The following is a 15342-nucleotide window of genomic DNA, read 5'->3' as shown; positions in this document are numbered from 1 at the left end:
ATGATTCAAGATTTGCCATTGCGGTTATTCCCTCCTCCTCCCCTATGCAGAGGGTTCTGTTGGGTTGCTGGGTTGCCAAGTTCTGTGGACATTGTGATGCAGAATCAAAAGAGCTATAAATGGGGAGGTAGAAGGCAGAAAGAAAGGAGGAGGGCAGGTTTGGCCTAGTGAAGCACGTCTTTTGGAGGGATTTATCCTACTGAGAGTGGAGGTAAATGGTAAGTTAAAAATGAAAAGGAAAATATACGGGATCTTAATAGGTACATTTTAGTCTATAGATCCACTTTATAGTGTTTAAAATTATTTTGAAATTAACTTTGGTTGCTTGATTTATGATCCTTTGATAGAGATGCGACTCTGAGACTTGTTCTTTGGGTCAGGCCTTCAATATGTTCACATGTGATTCTGTGCATATACCTCAAATGGAGAAAAGCACCCCATCTTATTTATCGCTAAAATTTTTTGGCATGATAAATGCATTTTAAAAGTAAAATTAACAAATTTGGAGGAAACAAGAGAAGTTAAGTTCCCTCCAATGAAGACATTGGGGCACATGAGGGGTTTCCTGACACTCATAAGTGCTTGGGGCTCAGAAGACACATGTTAAATGAGGACTTTTCATCCAAGATAATGTGAAAGTGTATCTTGGAGAGTTTGTCACAAGAGAAAGATGAGACATTCAATTCCTGTACAGAAATTTTGACTGAGCTGATAAATCCTTAATGCAATTTAGTGTAAAATTTTTAAATTTTTGGTAGAAGTAACAAACATACATATAGGTATGTATACAACTTCAACAGGCCTTGCATGTAAAAATCTGTCAGAGGGGAGAATATTTAAAAACACCAACTCTGGTATTTAGTTACACTTTTCATTTTATATCACTCTTTATAAAGATATAACTGTAATATTGTACTTCCTCAAGGGCCCAATGATCAACTCAAAATGTGTCTTATTTTAAACATTATATTTTTAAAAGCTATCAGGCACATTTACATTTATCTTTGTGAAATACAATTTTGGTTTCCTGTCTAATAAACAGGGAAATGCTGCTTTCAGTAAAATATATATCCAGTATCATATTATATATATAATTAAATATAGATTATATATAATGAATAAATGCCCTAATTGAGTAAATAAAATCAAATATAAAGAATAGAGAACAGGAAAAAAAAGATTAGAAGACAGTATTACTGTATTACATAAACATGTACATATTTGGCTGAGTAATTAGAAAATGATCAAGTAAGGAAGAAGACATATGATTCTTGGCTATTTCCAAACACAAATTCAGGCATTAAAAGATAAAGATGAAGATGTTGAATAGAATAACCCGTATGCTTCTTGAGCAATTTCAATGAGGACTTATTTTTTAAATGAACAATAATGACCCTAAGTACATAGATTTCTGGTGTAGCTTCTCTGCAGAGCACAACAAGCCTTCAAATATCATTTACGCCCTGTAGACCGACCCATCTTAATATATTTTAATAGCAAAAATAAGTGTGATAGATAGAGGCATATGCATTGGATAGTTCTTCTATGAAATGCCAGGGAAGAATGTGTAAGGGAACAAGGAATCTCATAGCCTGGGATGTGGAAGTGGAAGCCTTTACCAAAGGGCAAAGCAGAATAAGGATTTTACTTGAAGGTAAAAGGCGCAGGAGCTGATGAGTCTCTATCTGTTTTATGAAAATATCTTGATTTGTTTTCAGGGTGCATCTGACAAGATCTAGATGACCAATAGGAACTAGAGTTCCCACCAAACTACAGGATCTCAGCCTTACTAAAAAGCAATCAGTCACACTATCCTCAAACTTAGTGAGTCCAATTTTGTTATTTTAGACATCTGATAAAATGTAGACTGTTCATTGTCTTCCCTTGATTATAACTCTGTAGCTGCTGAGATATCCTGGTAGAGCCTCTCTAACTGACAGTCTGGAACAGATCAAACTCACTTAAGCTCAGCAAGGACCCACTCCTTGAAATTTGGGGAGAGTATGAAGACATTGAAGAAGAGAATATGAAAAAATAGACTAGAGGATAAAGAAATAAGTCTTCAGGAATACCTACATTTAAATGTTAGGAAGAGTAAAAAAAAAATAAAAAGCAAGTAAAACAAAGACAAGTTAGATAAAGATAAAGGAAGCAGAAGAGTAACAAACAATCTCATGGTAGCAGAAGTCAAAGAATACAGTGCTTAAAAGTAGGGGGAGACGAAGAGTGTAAAATTCCATGACTACTAGAACAACACTAGAGTGGAACGTATAGAATGAAATCTCAATGTGATCACTGTGCTCAGTAAAAAATTTAAAGTCTGTTTGAGAGAAAAATAGTTACACTTGAATTAACATCAAATTTTGGAAAAAAATACTTAAAGATAAAATTTTAAGTTAAATATGAGTATGAAATAACAAAAAGACCAGCAGTATTAGAACAAAAAACTCATGCTGAGTGAATAGAGAAAAGAAAGTTGCACAGGGCAGTGGGGTCAGATTATGGACGGGCTCTGAAGACTGAAGTATGAGATAAAGGCCTATGCCACTTTATGTCTTTAAATTCACCTGACATATACATAAATTCTGTCTAGATTAGCTCATAAAAGCAAGACATAAAAAATGGAAGCCCTGTTTGTTAATTTTGCAACTTCCTCGAGATTTCTTTCAGTCCACTTGCATTTGCCTTTCCCCACCATCGCCTTCAGTAAGAAACTTCCCTATCCATCTTTCTACTTAGGAGAAATCTTCCAACTCAGATTGTCCCAGTTCCCCTCATAGAAAGGAATAGCAGCTATATGGTTCAGAGAATCAGTATCCACTGAAGGTGTTTGAGCAGGTATGTGACATGAGGAAAGGCGCAGGAAAGAGGAGAAGAGTGAGCCAAGACTTTGGAATGAGGAAATCAGCTGCTATCAGCAGTAAAGCAAGCATGATGTGATTATCAGCTTGATTAGTGCTGAGGCAATGAAAATGAAAAGGAAATGGTGAATTTGAAAGATATTTTAATAAATGACTCAGAATGTAGTCTTTTTTCTTTTTGAGGAAGATTAGCCCTGAGCTAACATCTGCTGCCAATCCTCCTCTTTTTGCTGAGGAAGACTGGCCCTGAGCTAACATCTGTGCCCATCTTCCTCTACTTTATATGTGGGATGCTTGCCACAACATGGCTTGCCAAGTGGTATGTAGGTCCACACCCAGGATCCGAACCAGCAAACCCCAGGTCACAGAAGTAGAACATGTGAACTTAACTGCTGTGCCACTGAGCTGGCCCCAGAGTTTGGACTTTACTGTTCAACTTCCCTCTCTTACCTGCTCTGCCTTCCCCTCCCACATAACTCATAATTGCTGCTCTTTGCATAGATATTGCTTAGAAAGAACAGATGAAAGAATAAAACAAAGGAAAAATTCCAAGGAAAGAATAGCTTGTTCTTCATACGAATTCAACCTTTTCATTTTCATGTAGGTCTTAATTCTCTCTTAAACATATATACTTATAAAAGACTGCCTTCTACTTTATGGTCTCATTTTAAAATCCCAGGTCAGTAATTCAGATCTATCTTGTTAAATAAAAATTCTATTTAATTCACCATCCAAAAGGGGATAATTGGGCTTTCTATTGGGAACTATATGTACTGTAGTGTGAAGAGTACATTTCTATATTAGCCAGAAGAGAGTTTATATTACTGCAAGTTTGTACAAGTTGCAGAACCAAGTAATGAGAATATCTATTTAATAGGAGTCATATTTGCCCTCAGGTTTGATTTTTCTTATTTTATTTTGTGGGTATGGGACTCTGATATTAAAGGTTCAAAAAATATATATTTATTTAAAGATGTGAGAAAGCTCTGGAATAACACATCCACATGCTTTTTGCCAGGACTAAGGAATGACTTCTTATGAAGTGGAGTATTCCTCAATTTAATAGATCTTCGTCTTTCTCATAAATAGAACCCAGAATGACTTCTCTTACTAAAGAAAGAAGTGATCCAGCTGACAATGCTCTCAGAAATCCAGAAAATGAGGCACCAAATGACTGTAGTACCAATATTCAGCCTTTATTTGCTGATTCTAATATAATTTCTCAGATGGAAAGCAACCCAGTGAACAGGGAGCTAGACACACCAACCTCCCAGGAGCATGATGTTCCTCAAGTAGCAGAAAACAATGAGCTTAAAATAGAGAAGACTCAAAAACATCCTCAAAAAGAAGACAAGGAAGGAAGAGTGCCTTCTCATTCAGATCCCCATTCCTAGAAAATGGATCTTTCTCACCTCAGGATTAGAAAGAATTATCTATCTGAATATCCCACTAGTAAAAATTGATAAAAACAATCCCTTAACTAATAGAACAAGATTCTACTCAGGAAAAGTGGAGATGAAAACAAGTAATTTCTGTCATAGCATCATAAATTACAAAATTCCTCTCCAACTCTCAATTTCATGGAGAAATCCATTCATCAACAATCACGAGATGAGAAGAATGATTCACCATCTGCTGTGTGGGAGGCATTTCTCTCAGCCTGCAAGTCTTCAAAATACCGTATGGGTAAAGCAAAAATATACAGCATTTCTTCCTCGTCAGAATGTCCTCACCCACGTGGAGAAGGCCATAATATTGAGAAGACCTTTGAAGATGTACTACTACCATACCGTCATTGAGAGACTTACAGCAGGGAAATTTTACAAGTCAACTGATACTAAAGGGAAGGATGAATTCCACATTTTTGCAAGGCCTGTGTTCTGTGTCCCATCAACCCAAATCCAAGGCACATTTAATGGAAAAGATTTTGAGGATCATTTGAGATCTCACTATAATAGGAAGTTTGTGGTCATAAACAACAATAAGTGTTGGAAATACCTATGTCCTATCTGTGGGCGTAGTTTCAACAATTTGGATGAATTTAGACAGCATTTTTGTAGCTTTCCTTGGAATTAAGTTCAATTGAGGTGAATATATTTTAAAATTTAACTTCTAAAAATTCATATTTTGACTACCAAATTGAGACGAAATTGTATGGACATAAATTTTAAATTTTTAGATAGAGTTGCAGAAAGCAGCACAAAATAATAGGATATCTCGGGAAGAAACACCTTTGAGAAAAGAGGACAATTCGTAAGAAAACGTCTTTTTATACTGTACTAGTACAAATGGATCATCAAAATATCAGGTCCTTGATCTGTATTGGGTCAGCAACTGAACTAAGAAAATGTTTGCACTTTCTCAACATCCATTTCTGCAGATAAGAATATTGTTAATATTATCAGATTCCAAGTTCACAGGATCCTGACAGTGATAGCAAACATATATGAGAGGGCTAGATAAAGTTCCACCAGATGTTTCTAAAGACTCTGCTAAATTTAATATCTGAAAAGTTCTCCATAAATTCAATAAAAATCATTTTAAAGGCATTGAAAGTTGCATTGTATGCTTACAACTAGGTAAAAATTCCTGTGCCTAGAAAAACAGTGCAAGTATTATAAATATGCTACATTCAGATAATAATTTTGATGATTCCAAATAAAAACTCATAAAAAGAAAATATTGTGGTAGAAGTGGAATAATTTGAGATAGAAAGGAACAAATAAACTGGTAGCATACAACCGTAATCATTTTTTTCTGGGATAGATGAAGCTATCCAAGATGAAGTGAAGCTTCATCACTATTGCCTACCATCACCACCCAAATTTTCCATTCCCCCATGTATATATGCACATTGCCCACACATATTTAAGGAATTTCCTGTCTTGCTACTTACAGCTCAAACTTTGTACCTCTTCTTTCCTTTGATCTGTGTAGTCGTAAAACTTAAAGGTAGACTCCATAGCTACACTTCTAAGTCAACTCATATTTATTGGTCACCCATTATGTGTGAAGCACTATGGTAAGATCATTAGATGTGTTAATTAATCTTCACAATAATCTTACATGTATGCATTTTTATGGTAAAATTAAATGTATAGAAACAGTTTCCAGGTAAGTGAATGACTTTCGCAGGTCACACATTTAGCAAGTGCATATTGTTGTTATCATATAATAAGGTAATATAGCTGGAATTTACTGGGAGGCTTGTTGCATATTATACCTTATTGAATAAGTATGTATAAAATAACATATAGAATTTATTTAATCCATAGATATACTGCACTACATAAATCCTTCAACTCTCATGATGCAGAGGATAATTATGCTATATCTGAGACAGGTCAAATTTGTTCATCTGGAGGTAAATTTGCTGCTTCCAGATACAATTATTCAGTGTCAACAGTGAACAAGGTGAACAATTAAACGGATTAAGACAATACAGGCAACTATATCAAATGTTTCTCCATTTTTAAAAATACATGCTATTTGAATTTTTATCTCATTAAAGCAAATGAGATATGACACGTAGTTATACAAAACTGCAAGCCATCAGGTAGATGTCAATAAAAATAAAATACAAAAAATCTTTTGTTTGTCATTTTTCCTAACTGAAGATAAAATGAAAATAGCAATTGGATTTAAAAAGTAGTATTTATCGCTGTCATAGTACTATCCGTAGAATCCACATTTTAGCTGACACACCTCCAAAAAATTTGAAAATATTATTCAAATGCAGAAAAAACTAGTTGAACTGAATATTACTCACATTTTTGTCATAAATACAAAGGTATCTCTTGAGTTAAAATTTTAGAAATGATAAGTAAGAATGAGTTAGGACAGAATAGTGAAATCAGAATATTCTAAAATAAAGAATCCTAGATATATCCTTTGCTAGCAGCCCACTTGAAAGATGTTTTCAACTTCTGTGGAGATGGAAAGCAAGTTTATACCTAGAAAAAAGTGAATGAGAAATGCAGTTCAATGTTTAAAAAGATTATCTGTCTTTAAAAATTTGCAAACTAACTCAACACCTCACAGGTGTACTTATTTTTTCCCAAAGATAGAGGAACAAGCATGTATTTTATTCCTTTTATGATTGCATTAGTAATTTTCAGAATTTCTTCACAGAACATTATATTTTAAAATATAGGTACAGGATATTGCCTTTACTTCATATACACACAGTAACTAACTTCTATAATAATAGTTTACGTTAACATCATCAAGACCAGCAAATTATATACTCAACACAGGGTAGAATACATTTTTAGAATAAGTAAGCTTATAGAACTCTGAAAATGGCAGCCTTTTATATTTTTATGTTCTGAAATTTTGACTAGTTAGAATTGAAGACTATATTCTTATATTTTATTTCAAAAATGTATCTTATAATGAACTTTTCTGTTTGCCTCATATTATTTATCTGTCATCAGTGTATTGAATATCTCTTGGTAAGTTATGTTTTTAGACATATTTAATCAAAACAATTCCAGGGTTTTGAAAGAATGAAACTGCATCAAACATATGGTAATAGTTTTATTCTAATTTATGCAAGATACTTTAAAAGTTAAATTGAAAGCATGAAAAAATATTCTAGGAAATCTAAAATCACAACAAAAGTGTACTTGCAAATAATAATTGATTTTATTCCCAATTCCATTGGTACATTTAGTGTCTAATACTATTCGTTTTCCATAGGAACAATCTGAGATGACTCACTTTAATCAATAGAAATAAAGGAGCTGAGAATACAGGCGTCTCTGAGTCTGATTTTGGATTTGTTTTTGCATCAGAGTTAGGATATGAAAGCTCCCAAACTGTGGATTTATATAGTAAGACTACAGTCATTCATATTAAAGAAAATAGCTTTCAATTCTAAGCAGACTATTATTATTCAATTTTCATGTATGAAATATATCATATATTAAAACACAATGTAGTCAGGAATTTGCTCAATTGTCAATTTGAAATTATTTAATTAAATCATGTTGAAATCAGCTTACAAATTTTATTATAAAGTTTGACTATTATGATGCTAACAACTGATATTAAACAATTTCACAATACATTCATTTTTCAAAAGGAAAACTTGGGTAACAAACATTTATAATTTATTCCATCTAGTAATCAGCTAAGAAAAATAGAGTCCTTATTGTATAATAAAGTAATGATTAGAATTATCTATAGATTTGATGAAGGATCATTTACTGTTCTTGTTATTGCTATATTCTTAGTATTCTTATTATCTGGGTTGAGGAAAAGGAAGGTGGTCATTAGCCTAACTATGGTTTAAATGTGTAATTCTCAAACTTTTCTGACTTACTGTAGTTTACACTAGCTGATGGGTGGTTTGTTTAGATAAAATTTGCCCTGTTTCTACATATTGTGAAGAGGCACTGGCAGCTGTTGTTCATAACTTTTCACAGGTGTTTGTACAGCAAACAACCTTGGAAGCTATAGATAGTATCTCCCTCTAGAGCAGAGGGTAGATTAGATTTCTTTCCTAACCAGGATATTAAACATAATATCACCCCCAAAGGCAAATGTTGGGCAAGTTTGCAAGCAGCCCTCTTATAAGATTGGGAGTTTTCTAAACTCTACGTTCCTCACTAATGACACAAACCCACTATGTGCACAATATTTACCTGTGCCACTTTGCATCACCCCTGCATGACTTGGAAGGCAAGGGGCAACGATGCAAATATAAAGCTCAGGCTGCCTGCTTTGCCATGAGTAATAAAATTCTTTGTCTCTAACCCTGGAATCTCATGTCCTATGTTAGAATCTATGAAACTATGGCAGTCCAACTTCAAGATTTTACCCTGGGAAAATCTCAAACTGTGCACAGTTCTTGATATTTGAAAGAAAGCTGCGTGAATAAAATCGTTTTTAACTAAATTTTGTTATTTTTAACCGGGTGACACCTTCTATTCCTTCAATAGACTCCAGGCACAACATCGTTGAGAGTGTAAGGGGGTTAACTGGGATGAAATATTTGTATGAATGTGTAAGTACACACAGGTTAATGAAGGAAGCATTGGGGTAATTGAGGAGTGAATCATTCTGTTCTTTACCAAACAACTACTTCTATGAATGGAAGAAGTTACATGTCTGTTACTGCTTCTGAATCTGTATTTATAGAATATAAATATGACTTAACTCTCACTAAATAAAATATTAGAAAACTTTCTCTTTATCTGGATATTCTCATGAATATACAGACTCCTTCTTGGTAACATTTAGAAGGACCTGGCAATCAGAGTAAGGACAACAACAACAAAAACAGAGCAAGGAAGAGATTTGCATTATTTAACTGAGAAATACTAGATTACTTATTTATGAATAGAGTAGGGAAAATCAGAGGCTCAAAGCTAATGCTAAAGTTTCAAGAAATATGTTAATATTTTTGGTGTTGCATGGTATTTTAATCTTTACTAAGCATTAAGCAATATATCCTTTTAGAGAGTTATTTGTGATGTTTTAGTGTAACCAATATTCATTTTTCAATAAAGTTGTTATAATTAAAATATCGTCGCATAAAAAATGTGTAGTGCATGAAATGTATGTAAATATAAAAGTATAGTTGCACTGCTAACAACATTTTTAAATGATTTCCCTTAAAAGAGGATTATGTCACCATACAGTATGGAGTAACAACAACAAATACATACTCTTAATATACTCTCTCACTTCATATATATATAATTATATCTATATTAATAATATAGATTTGCTTTGTTTTAGTCTCTGTGAGAGCGGATGACATCTAAGGAAGTGTAAAGAAAATTTCCAACCTAAGTCTGGAAGAGGAAAGAAAAATTTTGACATGGTTTTGCATGTGGATGCTATGGTATATCTCTTGGTATGCCACTCAGATATCCCTCTTGAGGACTGAGACATTCATTCTCCAAACATCACGGATTGTAGACTGCTGCCGCTCACAGTGGAGTCCCTTCCTAGTAATTGCCCCCAATCAGGGGAGCTGCCTCTCTCAAGGTTAGATCCTCTTTCTAGTACCAGCCCACATCCAATTACTGGCCAATGAGAAGATATAACATCTTTGCCCCTTTGCCTCATTTCAGGATATCACTGAAGTGCATCCCAGCTCCAGAGATCCCCTGAAATTGTCTAGTCTTTTAGCTGCTTCACATTTGAACTCTGTCTTTAAATAATACTGCTTCCTTCATTTTCTAACAGGTGTTGTTGTCAGTGGCATGCCACTCTACCCCACAAACACAAAAAAATTTCCTGAACATAAATCTCTATCTCAGAGTCTTTTTTCTGGTGAACCTGATCTAAGACAGTTTGGAACAAAGAAAGGAGGCAAGAAAATTAACAGAGACAAAAAGAGATAATATGACCTGATGTCAAAATCATTAACTTGAATGTGATTCAGAGGCATAGACAGGTGTTTTAATAAGAGTAAACCATCTGGGAAATCTGCGATGCATGAAGCAGAAGAGGGAAATGGATAATCACTAACTTTAAAAGTCATAGCTACAAGGTAAAATCTTTTTTTTAAAGACTCTAACAGACTGTTCTAGATGTTATTAAAAGCTATGATAGACTGAGCATTTTGTTCTCGTTTGTATGTTTGGGAGTAGTTTTGTACACTTAGAACACATTTAGAAAATTATAGATCACATATTTGGATAGTCATAAACAACAGCACAGGTTTTCCAAGTGTACTACATTAGAACAAATTGAATATTAAGAAATATATATCAGATTAAGTTTCTCCACTAGGAAGATGAAACAACAAAAAATTCTCCCTCACATAATCACCCTCCCACAAATCTCCATTCTCTATATTTTTCATCCATATCAGTTTTAAAATTTCCAGTAAAGAAATCTGGCAATTCAATTTCATAAGAAATAGCACTCATTTATTTTCTTCACAAAGAAAGTATTTCTTTCTTATTTGTGTTGTATCTCTTCTTTCCTGAAAAGACAATACAAGTAAAGGAGAACCCTGAAAATCCTTCAACTTTGTTGAGGAGAGGGCAGCTAAAAATTAAGAATTCAATTTCCTAATCATATCCATTCAATCTTCATGTGTTTAATTATTAAACATAAAATCTATAAGGGAAACTAATCAACTTTGCTGAGTTCCTGCTATGTGCATAACTCTGTGTTAGGCACAATAAGAAAAGTATTTTCCAAACTTCAGTTAATGGTATTAACCACCTAAGATATTTGCCATATCCAAATTATACGTGTGTTATTTTACACAATAGTTTTATTTAAATTGAATAATTTTTTGCTTAATTAATTTACAATAGACATGAATGGGTAATAAAAAAGAGACAGATATGAAATTTGGATAGGGCAATGTCCTCTGAAGAAAAAGCTGTACTCAAAGTTGGAGAGTACTGACTGGCAACTTCAAGGATAGCAAGATAATTAGGTCTTGATCTGCTGATTCAAGTTTCAGGGGTAGCCATGGGCAGGAAAGGATAAAAACGTTAAAGCTTAGCTGGACCCATAATAAATATTCTGCAAACTATATGGGAAAAATGGAACTCCAGTCTGAAGAAAAATTTTGGCCAAGGAAATATGCAGAAATAGAAAGTAGGAGATTGGGTATCTGCAACTGATACATTTATATAAGACTATTATAGAGGGAGATTGCAATGACGATGAGGCCAAAACTAAAAAAAATGCTAGGGATGTGTAAAATGGGAGGACCTAAGGAAGAGATGTATGAGTTTGGGTTGAAAGATGGAGAGCCTGTAACAGGTATGACTTTTTGGACTAAGATAAAAGCCACCTTAGGAAAGAGTTTGAGCTGAAGGAGGAATGTAACATGAAGATTAAGGCCTAGAATGAAGTATGAAGAGGGTTGAAAGAAGAAAGGTTAAAAGAATATAACAATTTGAGAACAAAGGGATATATTGGACTTTTAAAAATGGCACTCAGGAATTGGTTATAGTTGAAGGAGGTAGATTGAAGATGGAGGATCTAAAAGTTGGAGGATGAGAAAGGAACTTGGAGGGGCTACTGAGAATTGGGGTGGGGGATACGAAAATGAGTGACAGACAGAAAAGTGGAGAAACAATTTCAGGAACAGCAGACAGTAGGGAAGAAACAATTTCAGATGGTCAATCCCCTCCTTATCAGTCTTAATAGATTGTCTTACTAAAAATGAACAGTGAATATAACAGTCCTGGTCAGGATTCAATAAATAGAGCTCACATGTTAGTGCACCACTGAAGTAATTTGGTTTTCTAACAGAGGTATTTGTACCACCTATAGGGCATCAACATCTATGGACCAATAATGTATAAGTGGTAGTCTGTCATTCAATGAGTTTACAAGGTAGTTAGGAAGATAAAACTTGCGTATATGAAATAGAGAACATTTAAGTGCTAAAATATGTTTCAAGAGTAATTCCAAAAAAATGAAAAATACAAATGAGCAAAGTATGAAATACAACTTTATAATAAGTAAGATAGGGATGAACTTTAAAATATGGACACGATACAGATATGAGGAGACTGGCAGAATGTTCAAATAATGTGAGGAGTTTAGTAAGTAAAAACATGAACAAAATTGATATATCCCCACATGTCAATCCTTTTGAGAAAACTAGCTCATATTAGATGGCAAGTAGGCAGTAAATATCTTTCTAGTATACAATATCTATGATTCTTTCTTGTAGTACTAGTATTCTATAAAAATAACTTTAGCTAGAAGGCATAGACATACTTGTGGAGAGCCCTAGAAGTCACACATAAATCGTAGGACCTGATAGTTGGACAAAAGTAGCACTTGTAGAGTGTCATGTGATACGGCAGTAGCAATGTCATTAGATGTTGCTGTCTGCAGTATGAACTGTAGAATAGAAGAGAATAGAGGATAAAAGATAAAGACTAACTAATAGAGTATTGTAGTCATGCAGGTATGAGGGCGAGTGGTGGCAGCAAGAACAGAAAAGGACAGATAATCCAATAAACATGGCCAAAAACAAAATGGCAGGCATTGGTGAGTGGTATTGAAAAATCCTGGCATAAAAAGTAGTGAGAGTCAAATACTATACCTATATTTCTTCCTTTTGGAACCATAAGAAAAGTGGTCCACTAGACTAAAATAAAATGAATGGAAATTGGTGCCAGTTTGTTGAGATGAGGAATCAGTTCTGGATATATTGGCTGAGGTCACAATTAATCATTAAACTGAAGATGATCTGGCTGCAGTTAAAAATAAGTGTCATATGTCAAGTAAATACACATTTATACATATATATTTGGAAATTCTCTATGCAGAGGTGGGAATGAAACCATGAAAATGGATGAATTATTGAAGTAATGGATTAGAGAGAGAAAACATAATTTGGAGGATTAAGTTTTGCGAAAAGTATTCTTAAAAAATGTGAAGGAAAATAAAAACCAGAAAAAAAGACAAAGTGGAGCAAGCAGAATGGTAAAAGTGGAACCAAGGAAATCCGTGTCCTAGAAGCAGGTCTAGCAGCAATGATCTCCCTCAGCTTTTGTTTGTCTGGGAAAGATTTCCTTTCTCTGTCATATCTGAAGTGTAATTTTGCTGGGTAAAGTATTCTTGACTGAAGGTTTTTATCTTTTAATATTTTTAATATATCATTCCATTCTCTGCTAGCCTATAGAGTTACTGTTTGAGAAATCTACTGATAGTCTAATAGGTGTTCCTTTGTGGGTTATTTTCTTCTCTCTGGCCACTCTTAATATTCTTTCTTTGTCATTTACTTCTGACAGTTTTAATATAATGTTCCTTGGAGAAGGTCTTTTTTTTGCAGAGATAATTAGGTGTTCTTTAGCTTTATATATTTCTATATCCAGTTCCTTCCCCAGGTTTGGAAAGCTCTCAGCTATTATTTCTTTCAATAAGCTCTCTGCTCTTTTCTCTCTTTCTTCTCCTTCTGGGATAACCATTATCCTTATATTACTTTTCCTAATTGAATTTTATATTTCTCAGATAATTTCTCCATTTTTTAAAAATCTTAGTTTTCTCTTCTCTTCCACCTGAATAATTTCTAGATTTCCAGCTTCAAACTTGCTGGTTCTCTCTTCCATATGGTCTGCTTTATTTCCAATGCTTTCAACTTTATTCTGCATCTCATTTATTGTTTTCTCTAGCTCAAGAACTTCTTTTTGCTTTTTTTCTTTTTTAGAATTTTAATCTCTTTGGTTAAGTACTCCTTATGTTCATTAGTTTTATTCCTGAGCTCACTGAACTGTCTTTGTGAGTTTTCTTGTAATTCACTCAGTTTCTTCATGACAGCTATTTTGAATTTTCTATCAGTTATATCTCAATCTTCTGTGATGTCAAGTTTGGTTTCTAGAAAGTTGTCATTTTCTTTCTGTGTACTGTGTTACATAGTTCTTCATGGTACTTGATGAGTTGTTCTTCTACTGGCACATTTGTGCTAGCAAACACCTGTCTTGTTTGGGTAAGGCTTTGTTTACTTGATCCTGAGCTCCTTCTGGCTGTGCTTGAGAGACTGTACTTTCCACCCTCCACTGCCTCTTCCAGAGGCATTGTCAGTGCCCTTGTGCTGTTTGTGCCTCTGAAGTTACTGGTACCTTGCTGTTTATGATATTTCTGCAGTCATGGGGTTTACCTCTGAGGTCACTGGGCTATGAGCAACTCTGCTGCTTCCAGTGTCACCTGGGTCACATGTTCCCCCACTGAAGTTGGGGGAGGTGTAGTGCAGGGCTCAAGCTAGATTCCTGGGTACATCTGCAATGTCTTAGTTTATTGGGTCTACAGGCACAGCTGCTATGGGTGGGGAAGCCAAAGTTGCCAGCACCTCTGCTGGGCATGATTGAGGTCATGGGCTCCACTGTCGCTGTTACCTGGTTCCCCACAGGCTCTCCACAGCCTGTGCACTGATACTGCATTTGCTTCCTGTGCTGTTGCTCCCAGGTTCTGGGGGTGCTGGCAATGCCGCTGCCAGGGGCACTGGGTTCACAGATGTAGCTGTGACTTCCAGATGCCTAGGGTCATGGGTGACACCACCACAACCATTGGAGGAGGTTTATCTGGGTAATAAGCACTGTCTGGACTCCCAAAGCCTCTTGGCTCAGGTGCTTGTGCAGTTCCTGGAACCTCAGATCCTGGGGACTGCTGCTCCTGCAGAGGGCCCAGGGTCTTATACGCAGCTCCTACTGCTGGCAGAGCTGGTGTTGTGGTGCCACCACCTGGGGCTGGCTCACAGGCACTGCTGCAGCTCCTGAAGCCTCAGATTGCAGATGCCACCTATTGCTGCTGGAGGAGGAGTAGGGGCTGAACTGTAAGTGCCATTGTGGCTTCTGCAGCTTCTGGTCTTGGGCACTGGCATGATTCCTCGAATCTCAAATCAAGGACACTGCCACCGCTGCCAGAGGTAACAGGGTCTTGAATGCAGCCCCTACTGCTGGAAGGGCCAATGTCAAAGGTACACTGCCAAGGCAGGGGTTTGGTCACAGGTATCGTTGAGATTCCTGGAGCCTTTGGTTGTGGG

The 15342-nt window shown here is 35.4% G+C and overlaps 1 protein-coding gene across 1 annotated transcript; it reads left to right on the top strand.

The window, feature by feature from the left end:
- Nucleotides 1–3958: 3958 nt before the first annotated feature.
- Nucleotides 3959–15076, top strand: CPXCR1 (CPX chromosome region candidate 1). The gene is given in 4 exon segments (XM_070501764.1): nt 3959–4213; nt 4215–4269; nt 4330–4822; nt 14710–15076. Coding segments are annotated over 4 exon segments (1170 nt in total).
- Nucleotides 15077–15342: the final 266 nt, after the last annotated feature.

Source organism: Equus asinus, chromosome X, assembly GCF_041296235.1.
Source record: "Equus asinus isolate D_3611 breed Donkey chromosome X, EquAss-T2T_v2, whole genome shotgun sequence".
In the NCBI taxonomy this organism is placed as follows: domain Eukaryota; kingdom Metazoa; phylum Chordata; class Mammalia; order Perissodactyla; family Equidae; genus Equus; species Equus asinus.
This window is presented reverse-complemented; position numbering and strand designations above follow the sequence as displayed.